This window comes from Ictalurus punctatus, chromosome 2 (assembly GCF_001660625.3).
Source record: "Ictalurus punctatus breed USDA103 chromosome 2, Coco_2.0, whole genome shotgun sequence".
NCBI classification, from domain to species: Eukaryota; Metazoa; Chordata; class Actinopteri; order Siluriformes; family Ictaluridae; genus Ictalurus; species Ictalurus punctatus.
Genome location: NC_030417.2, coordinates 20,943,106 through 20,958,695, shown reverse-complemented (window position 1 = coordinate 20,958,695; position 15,590 = coordinate 20,943,106). Strand labels below are relative to the sequence as shown.

At 38.7% G+C, this 15,590-nt stretch overlaps 2 protein-coding genes across 3 annotated transcripts; one reads left to right on the top strand and one right to left on the bottom strand.

The window, feature by feature from the left end:
- Positions 1–86: 86 nt before the first annotated feature.
- LOC128628829 (uncharacterized) lies at positions 87–9,006 on the top strand. 2 transcript variants are annotated; one of them, XM_053673741.1, is made up of 5 exons: positions 87–220; positions 3,669–4,256; positions 4,365–4,400; positions 7,193–7,294; positions 7,421–9,006. In XM_053673741.1, the coding sequence occupies exons 1-5, from the start codon at positions 198–200 to the stop codon at positions 8,349–8,351; spliced, it is 1,680 nt and encodes a 559-aa protein (XP_053529716.1). In that variant the 5' UTR covers positions 87–197; the 3' UTR covers positions 8,352–9,006. The 2 variants fall into 2 exon arrangements, with proteins under 2 accessions (XP_053529716.1, XP_053529719.1); XM_053673744.1 differs by lacking the exon at positions 87–220 and adding an exon at positions 1,940–2,457.
- A 51-nt stretch (positions 9,007–9,057) lies between these two features.
- Positions 9,058–13,853, bottom strand: LOC108276419 (GTPase IMAP family member 8). The gene is made up of 3 exons (XM_017488071.3): positions 12,523–13,853; positions 10,795–11,622; positions 9,058–9,204 (listed from the first exon to the last, which is right to left on the bottom strand). The coding sequence occupies exons 1-3, from the start codon at positions 12,551–12,553 to the stop codon at positions 9,131–9,133; spliced, it is 933 nt and encodes a 310-aa protein (XP_017343560.1). The 5' UTR covers positions 12,554–13,853; the 3' UTR covers positions 9,058–9,130.
- Between the last annotated feature and the right edge of the window lie 1,737 nt (positions 13,854–15,590).

The following is a 15,590-nucleotide window of genomic DNA, read 5'->3' as shown; positions in this document are numbered from 1 at the left end:
CAGGACACTGAATCTAGGAGTTTAGACAGTGAGGGCTTTGTTTCAGGCTCGTGACAGGAAGTTTTGTCTCATACACTTGGGACAGTGCAGTTAGTAGGACAGCTAACTCTGCTCCTGAACTTTTTCCAGCATGTGTTTACTGACAGTTTCACATCCATGAACTCCTGATTCAACACATCGTAATTCACTTCTACAGGATGGCTTCACATTTATCCTTGAGGTAAAGCACATTATGATGATGTTTCTGTAGTATTTGTGTGACTGATGAACAGAAACCCTGTGAGATGTGTTTGTCATAGAGGACCTCAATGTGAGCTGGTAGTTGATTAAATGTAGTATTTAAGTTGACTCTAACATCTGATTGTGCGATTTGACTAGACGGCCTGTTTTTCTTGGTTGAGGTTGAGTTTGTGTCTATAACGGGGCACAGTGCTGTGACTCTCCCTCATCAGTACTGGTGCTTTAACAAAACATTTCATTGTTCTGCTGGAAGCTGACCTGTCCCGTGGTGTTTATCTGGAGCAGTGTCATATTTTAAACTGATTAAACACTGAGCTGCACATCTGAACAAGTCCACACAGCTGAAAAACTAAAATAATAGAAGGAGTTTTCCTAAAGTGTGTGTATCTGGATTGTACGATTAAGTAAACTTGAAGAGGGTCTTTTGTTAATTCTTAGATGAGAAAGTGGAGTTTATATATATATATATATATATATATATATATATATATATATATATATATATATATATATATATATATAAAATTTCATACAGGAATGTTAATAGCTACTAGGTGTTTGTGTGTCTGAAACTAACCACATACACACATTCAGTAAGTTGTTAGTGCTGATATGTATGATGTTGTCCTTTATTCACTTGGAGAATCAAAATTCATCAACCAGAGAATCTCAGTGCTTTTTAAGAAGATATTCTACAGAGAATCCACTAAACAGTGTTAAACACACAATCACAAAAAATAACCCTCAGGCTAACTATAGGCTATTTAAACCTGATGCAGGTAAGAATCATTTACTTGTAGACTAACTTCAGGCCAGTCTTCATAATATGTTGTAATAACCTGATATATAAATGAATGAGACATCTTTATTATTTTAACTCAAATTCATCCATCAATATTTCCAAGTAGTTTATGCATTTATGTTTGGTATGTATTTATGATATTAAATATTTATATTATTACTGATGCGCACGGTGGCTTAATGGAGAGCACGTTCGCCTCACACCTCCAGGGTCGGGGATTCGATTCCCACACACACCTGTGTGTGCGGAGTTTGCATGTTCTCCCCGTGCTGCGGTGGTTTCCTCCCCGAGTCCTCCCTCAGTCCAAAGACATGCTAGACATGGTAGGTTGATTGGCATGTCCAAAGTGTCCGTAGAGCCATGCGATGGATTGACACCCTGTCCAGGGTGTATCACGCCTTGTGCCCGATGCTCCCTGGGATAGGCTCCAGGTTTCCCCATGACCCTGAAAAAGATAATGGATGGATGGATTATTACTGATATCACAGTCTCTTCAGTGTTCAGTCCGGTCCGGGCGCTTTAAAGGAATCTCCCAGAACTAAAACAGGATCTCTAACAGATCCCGTCCTCTGTCGTTGAACTCGGCAGAAAGCTTGAGATGTGTGCTCTAATCTCGCAATTTAATACGTCACAGAAAAGAAAGTGAAACAGGCACTTCACTGACTCTTTTGAACAAACCGGTTTTAACGAAACGTTTCGGTTCATTTGATTCACTCAGAGCAGGATCTGTCAATATCCCATAGGATGCAGTTTTAGAACGTTGACGTATTAAAAAGAGGCACAATCTCATGCTATAACATATATAACATAACTTTGTTTAAATAGCAATGCGACAACGTGAGAGGATTATTATTCTTAGTGAATCGATTCTCCTGACTCACTGAAAAGAATCGTTTGGAAAAGAACCGAACGTTGATAACTATTTTTTTTAACAGCAGTGAAGTGAAGTCCACTGTGTTTTCAACGAGACGTGGAGGCACTATTATTCCTTTTCTTCTTCTTCATCATCATCTTCATCCTGTTATTTTTGCTAACATTAGACTTTTTATTGGATCTTAAGCAGTGTTTTCTGACCGTCCTTTCTTGATGTTTCGCTCAGGACTGAAAGCGAATACAGAGAAAAGCTTGAACCCGTCGTTTGTTTTTGTTCTAACACGCCTATACACCCTGCGACATGCAAAGAGTTACGACGAATTTGTGTTTAAAAGTGTCGTAAACGAATTGAAACACCCGGAAACGTCGACAAATGTGACCAAGTTTTGAGAAACTTCTTCATTCTACAGAGAAGAAGAAAAAGAAGAAGAAGAAGGAGAAGAAGAGACGACGAAGAAGAACTGATCCACATTCTATGATTTAGAGCAGACGAAGTGGACTAGGAAAAGCTACAATTCTGATTCAATGGGTTCCAAAAGCAGGTTTGTGGTTTGTGGTATCGAACAGGAGTTAATGTCCCTCCCATGCAGCTCAGATAATAATAATAATAATGAAACGTTTCTGGTTAAACAGCTGTAAATGCAGTGATCATCTCTGTTCTGTTCTGTACTGCACATTTTCACACCATAAACAGTGCCTTTGTCCTTAATGTGTACACAGATTTGCTTTTAAAAGAACCATATTGGAATCTGCACTTATTAGGCCTTAGAGGCATTAATGCTTTTACTGGATTGATTTCTTTTGGTGTCACTGTTCATAGAAATAATATTTCAACTTAAATGATATCAGAGATGTTCACATCTTTTTTTGCTTTAAGTGCTGTGTATAATGTAGAACCTAAGAATAGATCAGAACGTATCAGAACAGGATTAGGTGGAGCTTTTGTGTGCATTACACAACGATTACGGGTTCAGGTGTGGTACAGAGAGTCCGAGAATTAATTTAGAGATTAATTTACATGCACTTCCTCGCTCTTTATTTTGCATAATGTCAGATACTGCAGGTTCCAGTGCTGTACATCAGAATTATTTTCTTCTCTATATTCTGTAGAAGATTCTGTAAAATCTGTAAAATTTTATCTTGATTAATGGTCACTGCTTTTATTCATTGAACTTTATTTAGAGTTGGTCATTACAATTTGGGTTAAGAATTAAGCTTTTTTAATTTAAATGTCAGTGTTTTTAATAATACAAGTTAAAGTGCAACACCTTGCATTCCTCTTGTGTTGATGTGATGTGTGGTATTCATGTGTGGCAGGTTTTAAACACTGTGTTAAACACTTCCTGGTTCTAACTTCGCCACAGTGGCACCACGGTGGACTTTAGAGATCATATTAAACGATTAAGTAATAAATAATAAGCGTGTGTTGCTGTTATGGTAGAATACCGATTGGTGGCGTGGTGTGATGAGTTACTGTTACCACTCCTTATCCAAATCTTCCCTAGATCATTGATTATGCATGTTTTTTAAATCTATTTTTAATCTACACAGACAAACCCCTGACTTAGTCAACTTAAAAAAATATATATATATCACTGTCCACATGTTGGGTATTCAGGTTTATCTGATAGTGTTCATGTTTCTAAAAAATAACACCTTTTCAATATGTAGCATGTGATGACTTTAAATTTTAACCTCAGTTTGTAGGGCAGCTTTAGGAATTTGTACTGATTCAGTGATGTTTTTATCACAGAGAGAAACTGCAGGAGCAGCTGGGCGAGTACATCTTAGATACTGTCAAATACATTGAAACCATAAAGGAGTTTTGTGACGGAGAATCAAAATGGACCTTACAGAGAGAGACCGAGCTCGATATGATGAGAGACATCAAAGACCGGGCCGATCAGATCACTCTGAAGTTTGACCATGTTCAGAAGGCTGAGGACAAGGCCAAAGCTTTTGGAGAGTACATGTGGAGTGGCCTGACTCAGGTTACAGCAGATTCCAGAAGGCAGGAGCTGGAGAAGGAGCTAGGAGAAGTTCTGAAGAACACTTTAGAAGGACTGGAGAAACTCCAACACTTCCTGGATGCAGTGGAGAAGCTAGCCGTCACCTCACTGTTTGTGTTCGTGGGCGAGAGCTTCATGCCAAAGGGTGTGAGCTCCATGTCCGTACGTTCAGTGATCTCTGCAGCCAGAATCGTGTCTCCACTCCTCGTCTACTTCAAGAGAGATGCAGGAGCGTTCTTTCTGCCGATCCTCAGGAATGTGGATGTCCTGGCCATCCAGCTGGACAAATACATCTGTATCACTCAGCAGATCTGTGAGAAGATGGAGAAAAAGTATTGAACATATCCTTATACTAAAAAAAAAGTCTAACTGGATTGCATGAATAGAGCTTTTAGTCGTTAAACCAAATAGTTTTGACAAACTGTGATTTCTCTTTGCAGGTCCAAGAGCATTTCATGTTATGGTGATATTCATAAGTAAGTGTCATCCAGATAAGGTCTTCTCTCCTTTCATGTTGGCTTATAAATACTTAGAGCTTAACTTTAAGGCCAGTTTGCTATATCTGGATTTTTTCAATTATTTCTTCAAGTATGGCATGTTCCTAGATAAATGTGTCTTTATCAGGCAGATTTAGAAGGTGTGAGGACGTATTCACCCATATCACATATCCCAGATGTGGATCTTTACCTCATGAATAGCCTGATTAAACACGGGTGTTCAATGGAGAGATAAATACTGAGACAGTGTCTGAATCCTGAGTAGTAATCGGAAGGGTGTTCCATAGGTGGGGGGACTGTAGTCTTTATTATTCTAGGTATTAATAAAGAGTCTTTTGATTGAAGCCGGTGTCACAAATCACAATAAACCAAACGTTTGCTTGGGTACTGTGGGGTGAGACCATTCGGTGCTTAAGAGGCCATTAGTAATATTTTATTTACAATTCAAGATTTTGGATAATCTTGATGCGTTCTATTGAGGAATCTAGATGAAACATACAGCTGTATCTCATCATTATAGCAGTAAAGGCTAACACCATGTTTACAAATAATTGCACCCAGAGGTAGAATACTGTATATAGAGAAAAGGCAGTGGGCCTAAAATAGACTTTACATTTGTATGCTCACAGAAGTCACCATTTACATCTACAAACTTAATGATTAGCTAGATAAGACCTGAGCCAGGAGTGAGACGTTCCCTTAACCCTGACAACATTTTGTAGTCTGTCTAGAAGTATATTATGATCTTTGGTATCAAGAGCTAAACTGATATCAAGCAACAGAAGCAGAGACCTGATCAGAGATGTAGAGATGTAACTGTATGAAAAATTTATATCATGATTATCGTGACCAAAACTATCATGTTTATCAGTATTATCATGGTATTGTTAAAATGTGCTGAAAATATCCAAAAAGATACACACACTGAGATCGTTTAAACAGGTTTTTATATCTGACTATAAAGTGATGGATGGTTGTCACTAGGCTTGGTGCGATCATTTATTTCAGTTAGAGAACATGGCGGAAATCAGCGACGGAGAATTTCCAACCTTCCAAGAGGACCAAATCCCAAGTGTGGTCATATTTTGGATTTTTTAAAGATGCTGAGGGAAACTTAATAGAAGATGGAAACCCTGTCTGCATAGCTTGCCAGAAGAAAGTTTATGTGAAAGGAGGTTTTGGTGCTTCGTTGGTGCTTTTCCCTCTTTTCCCAATCGCTTTTAAATTCCTTACGAATGCTCGTGCGTCCACACGCGTTTCACTTTTGCTTTCGAATTTGCGGCAATTTGGAGGCAGCAATTACTTGAATGGTGTGTTCATTATTACTCTTAATGAAAAGCACAACAATAACAAAACAGTACAATGACCAACTCGCTTATATTAAACCAAATCTTCCGCCATCTCGCCTCACTTTCGTCACGTGATATATGAAATCATGAGTTTTAAAATCACGATAATCGCGCACGGTTTTAATGATAATTAAATGTGACACGGTAATGCTGACCGTCTGGAAATTTGATCGTGGTTTATCGTGAAACTGGTAACCGTTTCATCCCTAATCAGATGGCAGTAGTAGGTCATTTATTACTTTAACCAGTGTTGTCTCAGTACCATGATGAGGCCAAAATTCCAACTGAAAGATTTCATGAAAGTGCTCTTATAGGGCGGCTGTGGCTCAGGCGGTAGAGCGGGTTGTCCACTAATCATAGGGTTGGCGGTTTGATTCCTGGCCCAAATGACTCCACATGCCGAAGTGTCCTTGGGCAAGGCACTGAATCCCAAGTTGCTCCCGATGGCAAGTTAGCGCCTTGCATGGCAGCTCTGCTGCCATTGTTATTTGTGTGAATGGGTGAATGAGACACAGTGTAAAGCACTTTAGAAAAAAGTGCTATATAAGTGCAGGCCATTCACCATTCTGTGCAAGTATGACCCTAACTGCAGAACTGAAACCTTTTCTACGATCTTGAAATGCTGTACTTTGACAGTTTTCAGAAATAGTTGTTTAGATGTCTTGTAGCAGTAGACAAGTTTGAGTGCTGTAAGAAAAATATATGAGGACGTCGAAGATCTTAACGAAGAATAACTTCGCACTGAAAAAGTACATGGAACGTTTTGGGTTCATCGGAGTCAAAGTGAACCACGAGCAATATCAGCTCAGACATTTTATACTGTTTTTCATCCCAGTTTTCCTGCCTGTACTATAAATGAAGTCTTACATTATTGATGTTACAGGTGTGACTACCCAAATGGTGTGGGTGATTTGATTGTCTACATAGATGTCTGTCTGAATAATAATTATGGTCACATACCCATTTGTTCAAGGATGGCTGTTGATGTCCCATTGCTGCTCCCATGCAATAAATTATTGAATGTCACTTCAGGTGGTATTATCCATATAGTGCTGAGACAGAGATGAATCGTGTCTATGATAATTAAGCCTTTTTGGGAGATGAGCTTGTTGTAAAACCTACCTTGGAGTGGAATCCACTTAGAGGCAGTCTGTAATTTCTTACAATACCAAAGTGCTGAAAATTTTGCAGTGCAATTGAAAACAATTTTGCTCAAATAGAAAATACATAACTACATGATACATTTCTTGCTTGGAATGGAGTAGGAGGTGCATACTGATTATGTCAGGTGACAGTGATTTGTTAAAAGAATTGTTATGGTAAGAACAGCAAATGATTGGTCAAACAAGAACATGTCCTGCTTGTGGAAAATCACGTTCACACAGGGTTTAGGTGTTTTACATCGTATCTATTGTGTTACAGATGTAAAAATGGAAAATCTTCACACACAACGTTTTATTTGAACATGAGTGAGGAGTCTGTGCAAAAACTATATGACCATTTACTCCAGCTAACCAAAATCAGGTAAAAGCATTTCCATTTATTTATTTAGCATTTTGAAGATTCTGACCAGATTGTTCTTAGAGGTTTAGTGATTGACTTTTGAAATGTAGAAATCTGCTATTAGTATTCAGAACCTTTTCTTTACAGGATGGACGAGTCATTCAGGCTGACTTTCCTATTCGATGTAAAGGCACAGGACTTCATCTTTATATTCAGTGAGCGCCACTGTAGAATGCTTGAGTTTCTGGATGATTTAGAGAAGGCTGCAGTTGAGCTGGACAACATGAAGAAGGGCTCCAACATTTCCACTGTGGCTGGAAGTTCAGTCGGTATTGCAGGAGGTGTTTTGTCCATCGTAGGTTTAGCTCTCGCTCCCGTCACTGCAGGCGCATCTTTGGCTCTCACGCTAACAGGTGTTGGTCTCGGAGTCACCAGTGGTGTTAATGGCATTGTTACTGGCATCACTGAAATGGCAGTCAACAGTCATCATGGGAAAAATGCCAACAACATCTTCATCAGGTTTATGGAAGATGTGCAGAAGATCCTAGATTGTGTAGAAGAAGTGGCCAACAGGGAAGGTATTGTACCAGGTACTGATGGGGATGCTAAAGGCCTTGAAGCTGGGAAACTGGCTGTAGCAGCAGGCAATCGTATTGATGCTCTTGTGGATGGAGCTTTGGCTACAAAGGCTCTCAGAGCGGAGGAAATGGTTTCAGCTGCAGTTAACGTGGGACTTCAGGAAGCTAAAGCAGTTCGGAACATTCCCCAGCTTGCTGCTGATCTTCCTGACATTGGGCAACTGGCTAAAGGAACTCCTCTGGCCCTTTCAAAGTCAGCCAGGGCAGGGTTCATCGGCTTAAATGCCTTATTTATTGGTCTGGATGTTCTGTTTATCTGCAAAGACAGTATCAGTCTGGCCAAAGGAAGCAAAAATGAAGTGGCTCAGCTCATTCGCTCCAGATCAGCTTTGTGGAGCTCAGAGGTGAAGGCGTGGGAGAATATCCATAACCAGCTGTGTGAAGCAATGTCAAGCTTTTACAACAGTCGGGAAATACTAGAGCAACCGTTCCGTCCTTAACATCCTTAACATCACCTTGAACTCAAACAAGATGGTTTGGTAAAATGTTGTTAAAACTCCTGTTTGATAGCTGATTTTGAGTATTTTGGTTTGGGTGTCAGGGTCAAGATTGTAACAGTGCACACAAACATAGACACAATACAGAGAGTTTCTGTCTAAAACTCATTCTGGGGTGGGGCTAAGTGTGTGATGTCACTAAATATATGGCACAGCTTTGGATCATGTCTGGGATTTGTTTATTTCCATTGTTGTCATGTTCAAATTTCATTTTGTTAAACAGGTAATCAACGTAACTGTATAAATAATGACTATTTCAATAATTAACATGCAGATGACAATCACAAAGTGTTGATTAATACTCCAAAATTCCTGAAAAAAAACCTGAAATGACTTTTTACATCTCTTCTATTTCTACACAAAATTTCTGTGCTACTGTAAATGTTTTTTCTATTTCTAAGCAGTGCTGTATAAACTTTATAAACAAAATTAAGTAATCAAACAGGAAACATGTTGTGGTTAGGCTGGTAAAGAAGACTATTCAGTCACATATATGTGCATTTTGCTTGCGTTTTCTTAACTCTTTGTTGACTGTAAATCTCTTGTATGATTAAACCACTGTGTACACAGTCAAATAAATGTTGTCATTACAAAAGAGGCTTAACTCACTAGTGTGTGTCTGTGGTTTGGGTGTGACTGAATACAAAAGTCCAAGAGTCTCCAAAAAATAAATAAATCAACTTGTGTAGTAGCTTGCACCTCTCCATCTTTTCCTGTTTCTTCTACTGTGTCTTACAGACCTGAGTGAAATATGTCCCATCTCGCACAGTCACTGATGGCTCCTGAAGTTCTGTACCTGTGGATTAAACACGTTATTACAACATTAGTGCAACACCATATTTCAATCTGTTTGCAAAAAATACTAAAATTACTAAAGAAAAGGGGTGTTTTCAGAGTCCAAAATTGACATCAGTACTTAAAATCTGAAAGATCATAACATTCAGATATGGGTTACACACGTTTATATAGATTTTTTTGTTCAATCCATTTAGATTATGCAATATACGTCTCCTTTGATGCTCTGCATAACTGGGGACTGCATGGGAGGTGTGGCTAGAAAGAAACCGTTGCTCAAGTATAGCTGTATGAAAGCATGAGAATGACCCAGTGAAGATTTTGTTTTATGTGTGTGATGAGACCGAAATTGTGGTGCAAACCAAGTGGGCTGTACCTCAAATAACACCATCTTTATAGTTAAACATGGTGTTGGCAGCATCATGCTCTAAGGATGCTTTTCATCCTCAGAATCTGGGCTTCTTGTCATAATTGAAGAGAGAATGACTGGAGCAAAATACAGGGGGATACTGTATTGTGTTTTCTGCTAAAACAAAACTAAAACAAAACTAAAGCTTGGGAGATACTTCATTCTTCAGCAGGATGATGGTCCCAAACACAAGGCCAAAGCAATGCAGGAGTGGTTAAAAAAATGTTCTACAGTGGTCCAGATCTGAATCCCACTGTGAATCTATGGCACCTTTTGAAAACTGCAGTCAACAAACAAAATCCTGCAGATTTTGCAGAGCAAATCTGCCAGAAAGAATTGGGAAAATTCCAAACAGTGTGCAGAGCTGGTATGAACTTCGACCCCAACACACTTACAGCTGTTACTGCAGCAAAAGCTGCTTCTACCAAGTACTAGTCTGAAAGGGGCAACATTTTTCAGTTTTGAATAATTTATTCAAGCTCTGTCAACAGCGAATGAATTTTCTCTTTGAAGTGTTAATTTAAGATCATTTTGGGTTGCAATAAAAATACTGACTGGAACAGTCTGTGTACATGTCCTTCGTAGTCCAGATGAATCAGATGATTTTAAGGGGGTTGAATACTTTTGAAAGGCACTGTAGATTTAAATCTATATCTGGATTTCTGTGAAGCTGCTTTGTGACAATCTCCATTTTTAAAATAGTATATAAATGAAACATAATTGAATTATACTGTTAAGATCTTTAGTTTGAACATCATTTCTGAGTTCTTTTTTTAAACAAGGCTTTTTATATTTGGTAATATTGTAAACTTAATAAGTATGTCTGAGTAATTCTCTGAAGCATGTGGAGTTTATGTGATGATTTAGAATAGGTGAGTTTGCAGGTTTTAATTCCAGCCAATCAGGAGACACACCTGGTTCCACTCATTTTAATTATCTAGCCTTGCTTGTTAAGTGGCTATTACATGTGGTTTTTATTTGGTTGAACAGAAACCTGTACCTGGTCTTTGCATCAAAGATGCAAAATATGCAAATGTAAATGTCTGGCATGCTTAATGACACATTTTAACACTACTGTTACATTTCCACAACATTTTAGCTAATAGTGTAAAAGTGTTTGAGAATGAAATTGTGTACTGTGGAATTATTTTGTATTTAGTGCCAACGAGCTTTTCTACTCACCATTCATTTCCTTGTGAACATCTTTTTTCTGCCATCTGTTTTCCTCCTTTTCACCAACTTTTATTTTATCTCTTCTCATCCTCCTTTCCATCTCCTTCTTCCTGAGAGACTGCTTGACTCTTTGCATCTTCTCTTCTCTCTTTCTCATCTCTTCTTCTTCTTGCCTCTCCTCCTGCTCCTCTCTCTCCCTGTACCATTTGAGCACTTGGTCACTGAGGAGCATCGATTCTCCGTCAGCAAACACCATCTCTTGGATTTTAGACAAAAGCTCTGCGACCTGGTCTTCTCCTCTCGTGGGTCTTCCATGGAGAGCATGGTACCACCCGCCACACTTCTCCACCAGCTTTTGCAGCTCGCTATTCACCTCCACCTCATCCTGCAAGGTGGAGTCACGGAGGCGCTTGGTGTCCATCACAGTGAACAGGACCAGTGCGTGTCTCCAGGCTTGTGGTCCAAACAGATCTACATGTTCCTCCACAACATGGCGCTCCCTTGCGGTGAAGGAGAACGATAGAGGAACCACCAGCAGCAGAGCGTGAGCACCTGGGCGGCACAGGGTCATACTTGAGATCATCTCCTTCCTCACAGTGACAGGGGATGCAAAGGAGCCGCTCAGGTTAAACCAGTCCCAGCCTGGTGTGTCCACCACCACAACACGCTTTCCTCTTACTACACCTTCTCGACGCACGCTTGTCCTGGTTCTCACCCCGACCTGGTCGAAGGCCATGGTTCCCAAGATGGCGTTTCCAGCTGCACTCTTCCCAGCCTCTCTCTCACCAATCAGGACCAGGTTTATGGTCTGGACAGGAGACAGGGTCTGAGAATGGTCTGGAGGAATAAAGTGAAACAACGTCTATTGCCACAAGTAAAAAAAAAGAACCACGGCAGTTTGGAAGAACTTACTACCGGCAAAAGTCATTTGTTGTTTTTCCCATTTTAAAACTCAACTGAACTCTAACTGGAAAATTCATTAAAAATTCAGTGACTGATTTATATAGAATACCGAGGTCATGTGACATAATGACTTAATGGAATATACAAGGTTACAATTATTATTAAACATAGCATATAAACTGATATTAACAGATTTTCACAACAAGACTAGAAATAGATTTATATGTACAGTAGGTTGATTAAAAGATTGTGTGATTATAGCTTAGATTTGGGACATACAGTATACCAGTATTTGAATAGAAATATAATACACAAAGAATAAAACACTCTGTGGTATATTAACAAAACAATTAACGATGATGTAGTGTGATGAAGCAGAGTTACTGTTACCACCCTGAAGCTGATTATTTTCCTATAACAGCATGACCCCAAGTGTTTTATTCCTCTCACACCACAGCAATTTACCAGCGATTACAATTGTTATTTAATAAGGCACAACACATCATACATTTGATCTGTTTATAGTTACATATAATGTTTTGTAACCTCGCTGAAGCAAGTTAGTTCTTGTTCTCCCTTATAGCAGTTATAAACAGTTGTTCTTTCACTTCAACAAGTTTGTTTAATCCATTTATGTTATACACAAATCCCTGTGAATGAGCTGTTACTATAGAAATGATAACACATATACAACAATAACGTAATATAAACCTGTAATTTGAATTACAGCCTGTGCTATTGTCAGAGCCACTGTTATAGAAAATTAATCAACACCTTCTGACTCAAGAATTGAACATCGCGGTGGTTTAAATACAGTTAAATGTTTAAACTGACCGTGACTGAGTGATCCTCGTGGTTCTCCCATAGCCTTCAGTGTTGTTGCATCCCTTTTTGATCAAACTTTCAAGAAACTTTAAGAGTCTAAATTCTAAAACTCATTCACTGTTTCAAGCTTAACCAATAAACTCCAAAATAAAACCCTGAACTTTACCTGTATTGAGTCATACAACTGATCAGGAAGACAGTGTGAATGACAGTAAATCTAACCGCAGTAATCTTTTCCCTCGTATGGATTGCAGGGTTTGTGATTAACCTGCTTTTACAACCTATTTTATTATCATGCTAACTCAAAGTACACACACAAGCACTGTAACAGGGCTAAAGGTAGATTAACATAGCACATGATGGTTATGAACAGAAAAAAAGCTCCTTTTATATACAGTATATACAGCATAGGATATATTCAGTGCATCTGAAAGAAAGAAAGAAAGAAAGAAAGAAAGAAAGAAAGAAAGAAAGACAGAAAGAAAGAAAGAAAGAAAGATAGGATTTCTCTAAAGTAAAGACACTTCAGAAAGAATTAAATGAAACATTTCTTCTTATAGAAACTGACTATAAAGAATTTCAGATGCTGAATTTGTGTTCAGTGGGAATGTACTATAGAATTTAAAAAAGTTATGAAGATATTGTAGGTTTGTGTTATAAACAGCAGAACCTACACTCTTCTGATGAGTTCTGTTGAGCGTGATGTCAGCCTGGTGTCTGGACATGTGTCCTGCACATTTCAGGATCTGAGGTCAGCTGTGGAGAAGATCAGCAGGTTCTTGCGTCGAGATCTGAGTGAAGCTGCTCTGCGTCATGTCATGGAGAAAACAACCTTCAAGAACCTGAAGAAGGCTGGAAGATGGGTAGAATACATTCACAGTGGCCCAGAACGAGATGTTTCAGCAGATTTATCAGGAGAGGATAAAGAATCTGCCATTTCAATTCACATGGGAATAAAAGAAATGAGAACTGATCACTAGGATATTAGTGTATTTTGTGTCTCAGGAATATTAAGTGGTGTTAAAGAATATCAATAATTCAGTCCAGTGTTATGTGATTTAAAAAAAACAAACAAAACAAAACAAAACAAACTTTTTTGCCTGTTCTGATGAAATATAGAGCAAATTCACTTTATAATCATTTGGAAGAAGAAACCACTACAATGATCGCCTACCATGGGATTGTCAGTTATGGTGAAGATGATTTTATTCTCCTCTTGACTGATTTGTGCTATAAATCGAGTCAGTGAAGCAGAATGAGAAGAAAACCTCACATTGTTTTTCACAACGAATGAATTCAAAGTCTGCATACCACCAGAATCATTAAACACATCACATATATTTGAATATAAACATATTAATTGTGTTTCAGGGTTTACTTTAAGGAATGTATTTGATGAACAAAGAAATGCATTCACAGCAGTGTGTTTAGTTTCACTGTAAAACAGAGCTGTGTTTTCCACTATTTAATTTTTTTTTTGCGTATTAATAAAGTACTGTACGTTATCACTCCATGGTACGTACTTATTCAGTAAAGCAATAATGATGGCGCACTTCCTGCACAGCATCAATCCATCACTGCGATGGAGCGTTCAGTGCAGTAACAGTAATGGCCAGCAGGGGGCAGAACACACCTGCAAGTTACACAACACCCTCTACATCATTACACTCTCCTCTACACCCAGGTTACCCCGGGGGTACATTTAGCTGTTCTCTGGTGCTGTTGGTGCTGGATTCAATCTCACATTCAATGAATGTGGAATCTGATTGTCTGGGGTCACATGATCCATAAAAACGCACAAAGACCAAAGTATAGACATTTCTCCCACAGTGCTGCTGAGTTCTGGATCCTGATTGATCAAAAGGTGTTTTTTAATTTTCTATAACAGCAGCTCTGATAGTATTGCAGCTGAGAATCACAGGTTTATTTATAATTGATGTGCTCTTTCTAATACATTATCGTTTCTATAGTAACAGATCATTCACAAGGACGTGTACAGTGAACGCTCCACACAAACAGATTAAAAACGTGTAATCATTGATATGAAGGAGACGTTTTATGTATCATTTATCTCCAGCGTCAGCTCTTTGTAACAGTTAGAGGTAAAGTTGTAATTTCAGCTGTGTCCGAATATCCCTACTACCATACTACACAGTAGGCAAAAACAGTACGCCAAAGGAGTAGTAAATGTACATCTCTGGATTCCCTGAGTCAAGATGAGTCCAATTTTGTCAAAAATTGTATATTTTTTTTGCTACTTCTCCCTCAAATTCCGTCCAATCTTCACCAAATGTGGCTCACATCATCTTGAGAGCTGTCTAAACAAAAGTTATCTGTGGAACTCTGATATTCAAAACCATTCTCCCACAATGGACTGGCAAATGCGTGAAACTTCATTCTTGAATCCCTTTGCCTATAGTTATGGCTCTGCATTCCTGTGATTACATGTGGCTCAAAAGAGATATAACTATCATGGCTAGGATAAATATGGCCTCTATGACCAGAGTGCATCTCACTTACTGTCTATTTAACAGACCACATATTGGATAAGCAGAAATAGATCAGAGAACACTGTCAAATTGCAGTAAATAGAAATCAAGCCAACATATTTAAATATCTGCTGTATTTATCATTCTCTGGATCATCAGATGTTCATGGCATCCTTACTCTGTTGCACTGCAGAATTTCCTGAAGCATCGACAAAATTAAGCCAGCAAATATCAGTAAATGTTTGTGCATATGGCTGTGAATTGTGAGCAAGTTCGCAAACCGAATTCCTGCCAAAAATTAAAACATTTCCTGCAGCAAGATCAACCTGCAAAGCTGCTTTATTCAATCGTGCCTTCCAGGATTACAACACCAAATCAATTAGAATTTACTTCTCTGGCAGACACGTTTATCTGCTGTCACTAATAATATCCAATCATTGAACTTTTTTTTTTTTTTCTTTTTGTACCATGTGTATATGTAGGTGGCAGGCAGCTAGGTGGACTAACGTGGTGTGTGCATGCAGTAGCAGTTCGGTTAGTGGGAGTTCAGGATCCTAATGGCCTGTGGATAAAAGCTCGTCCTGAGTC

Coding starts and splice junctions, on each gene's coding strand:
- LOC108276419 (XM_017488071.3), bottom strand. CDS start 12,553: ATGGGAGAACCACGAGGATCACTCAGTCACG. Junction 11,623..12,522: donor ACGAGGATCACTCAGTCACG/GTCAGTTTAAAC, acceptor TTATTCCTCCAG/ACCATTCTCAGACCCTGTCT. Junction 9,205..10,794: donor TGTTCACAAGGAAATGAATG/GTGAGTAGAAAA, acceptor TTTAATCCACAG/GTACAGAACTTCAGGAGCCA.
- LOC128628829 (XM_053673741.1), top strand. CDS start 198: ATGGCTTCACATTTATCCTTGAG. Junction 221..3,668: donor GCTTCACATTTATCCTTGAG/GTAAAGCACATT, acceptor TTTTTATCACAG/AGAGAAACTGCAGGAGCAGC. Junction 4,257..4,364: donor TGTGAGAAGATGGAGAAAAA/GTATTGAACATA, acceptor TTCTCTTTGCAG/GTCCAAGAGCATTTCATGTT.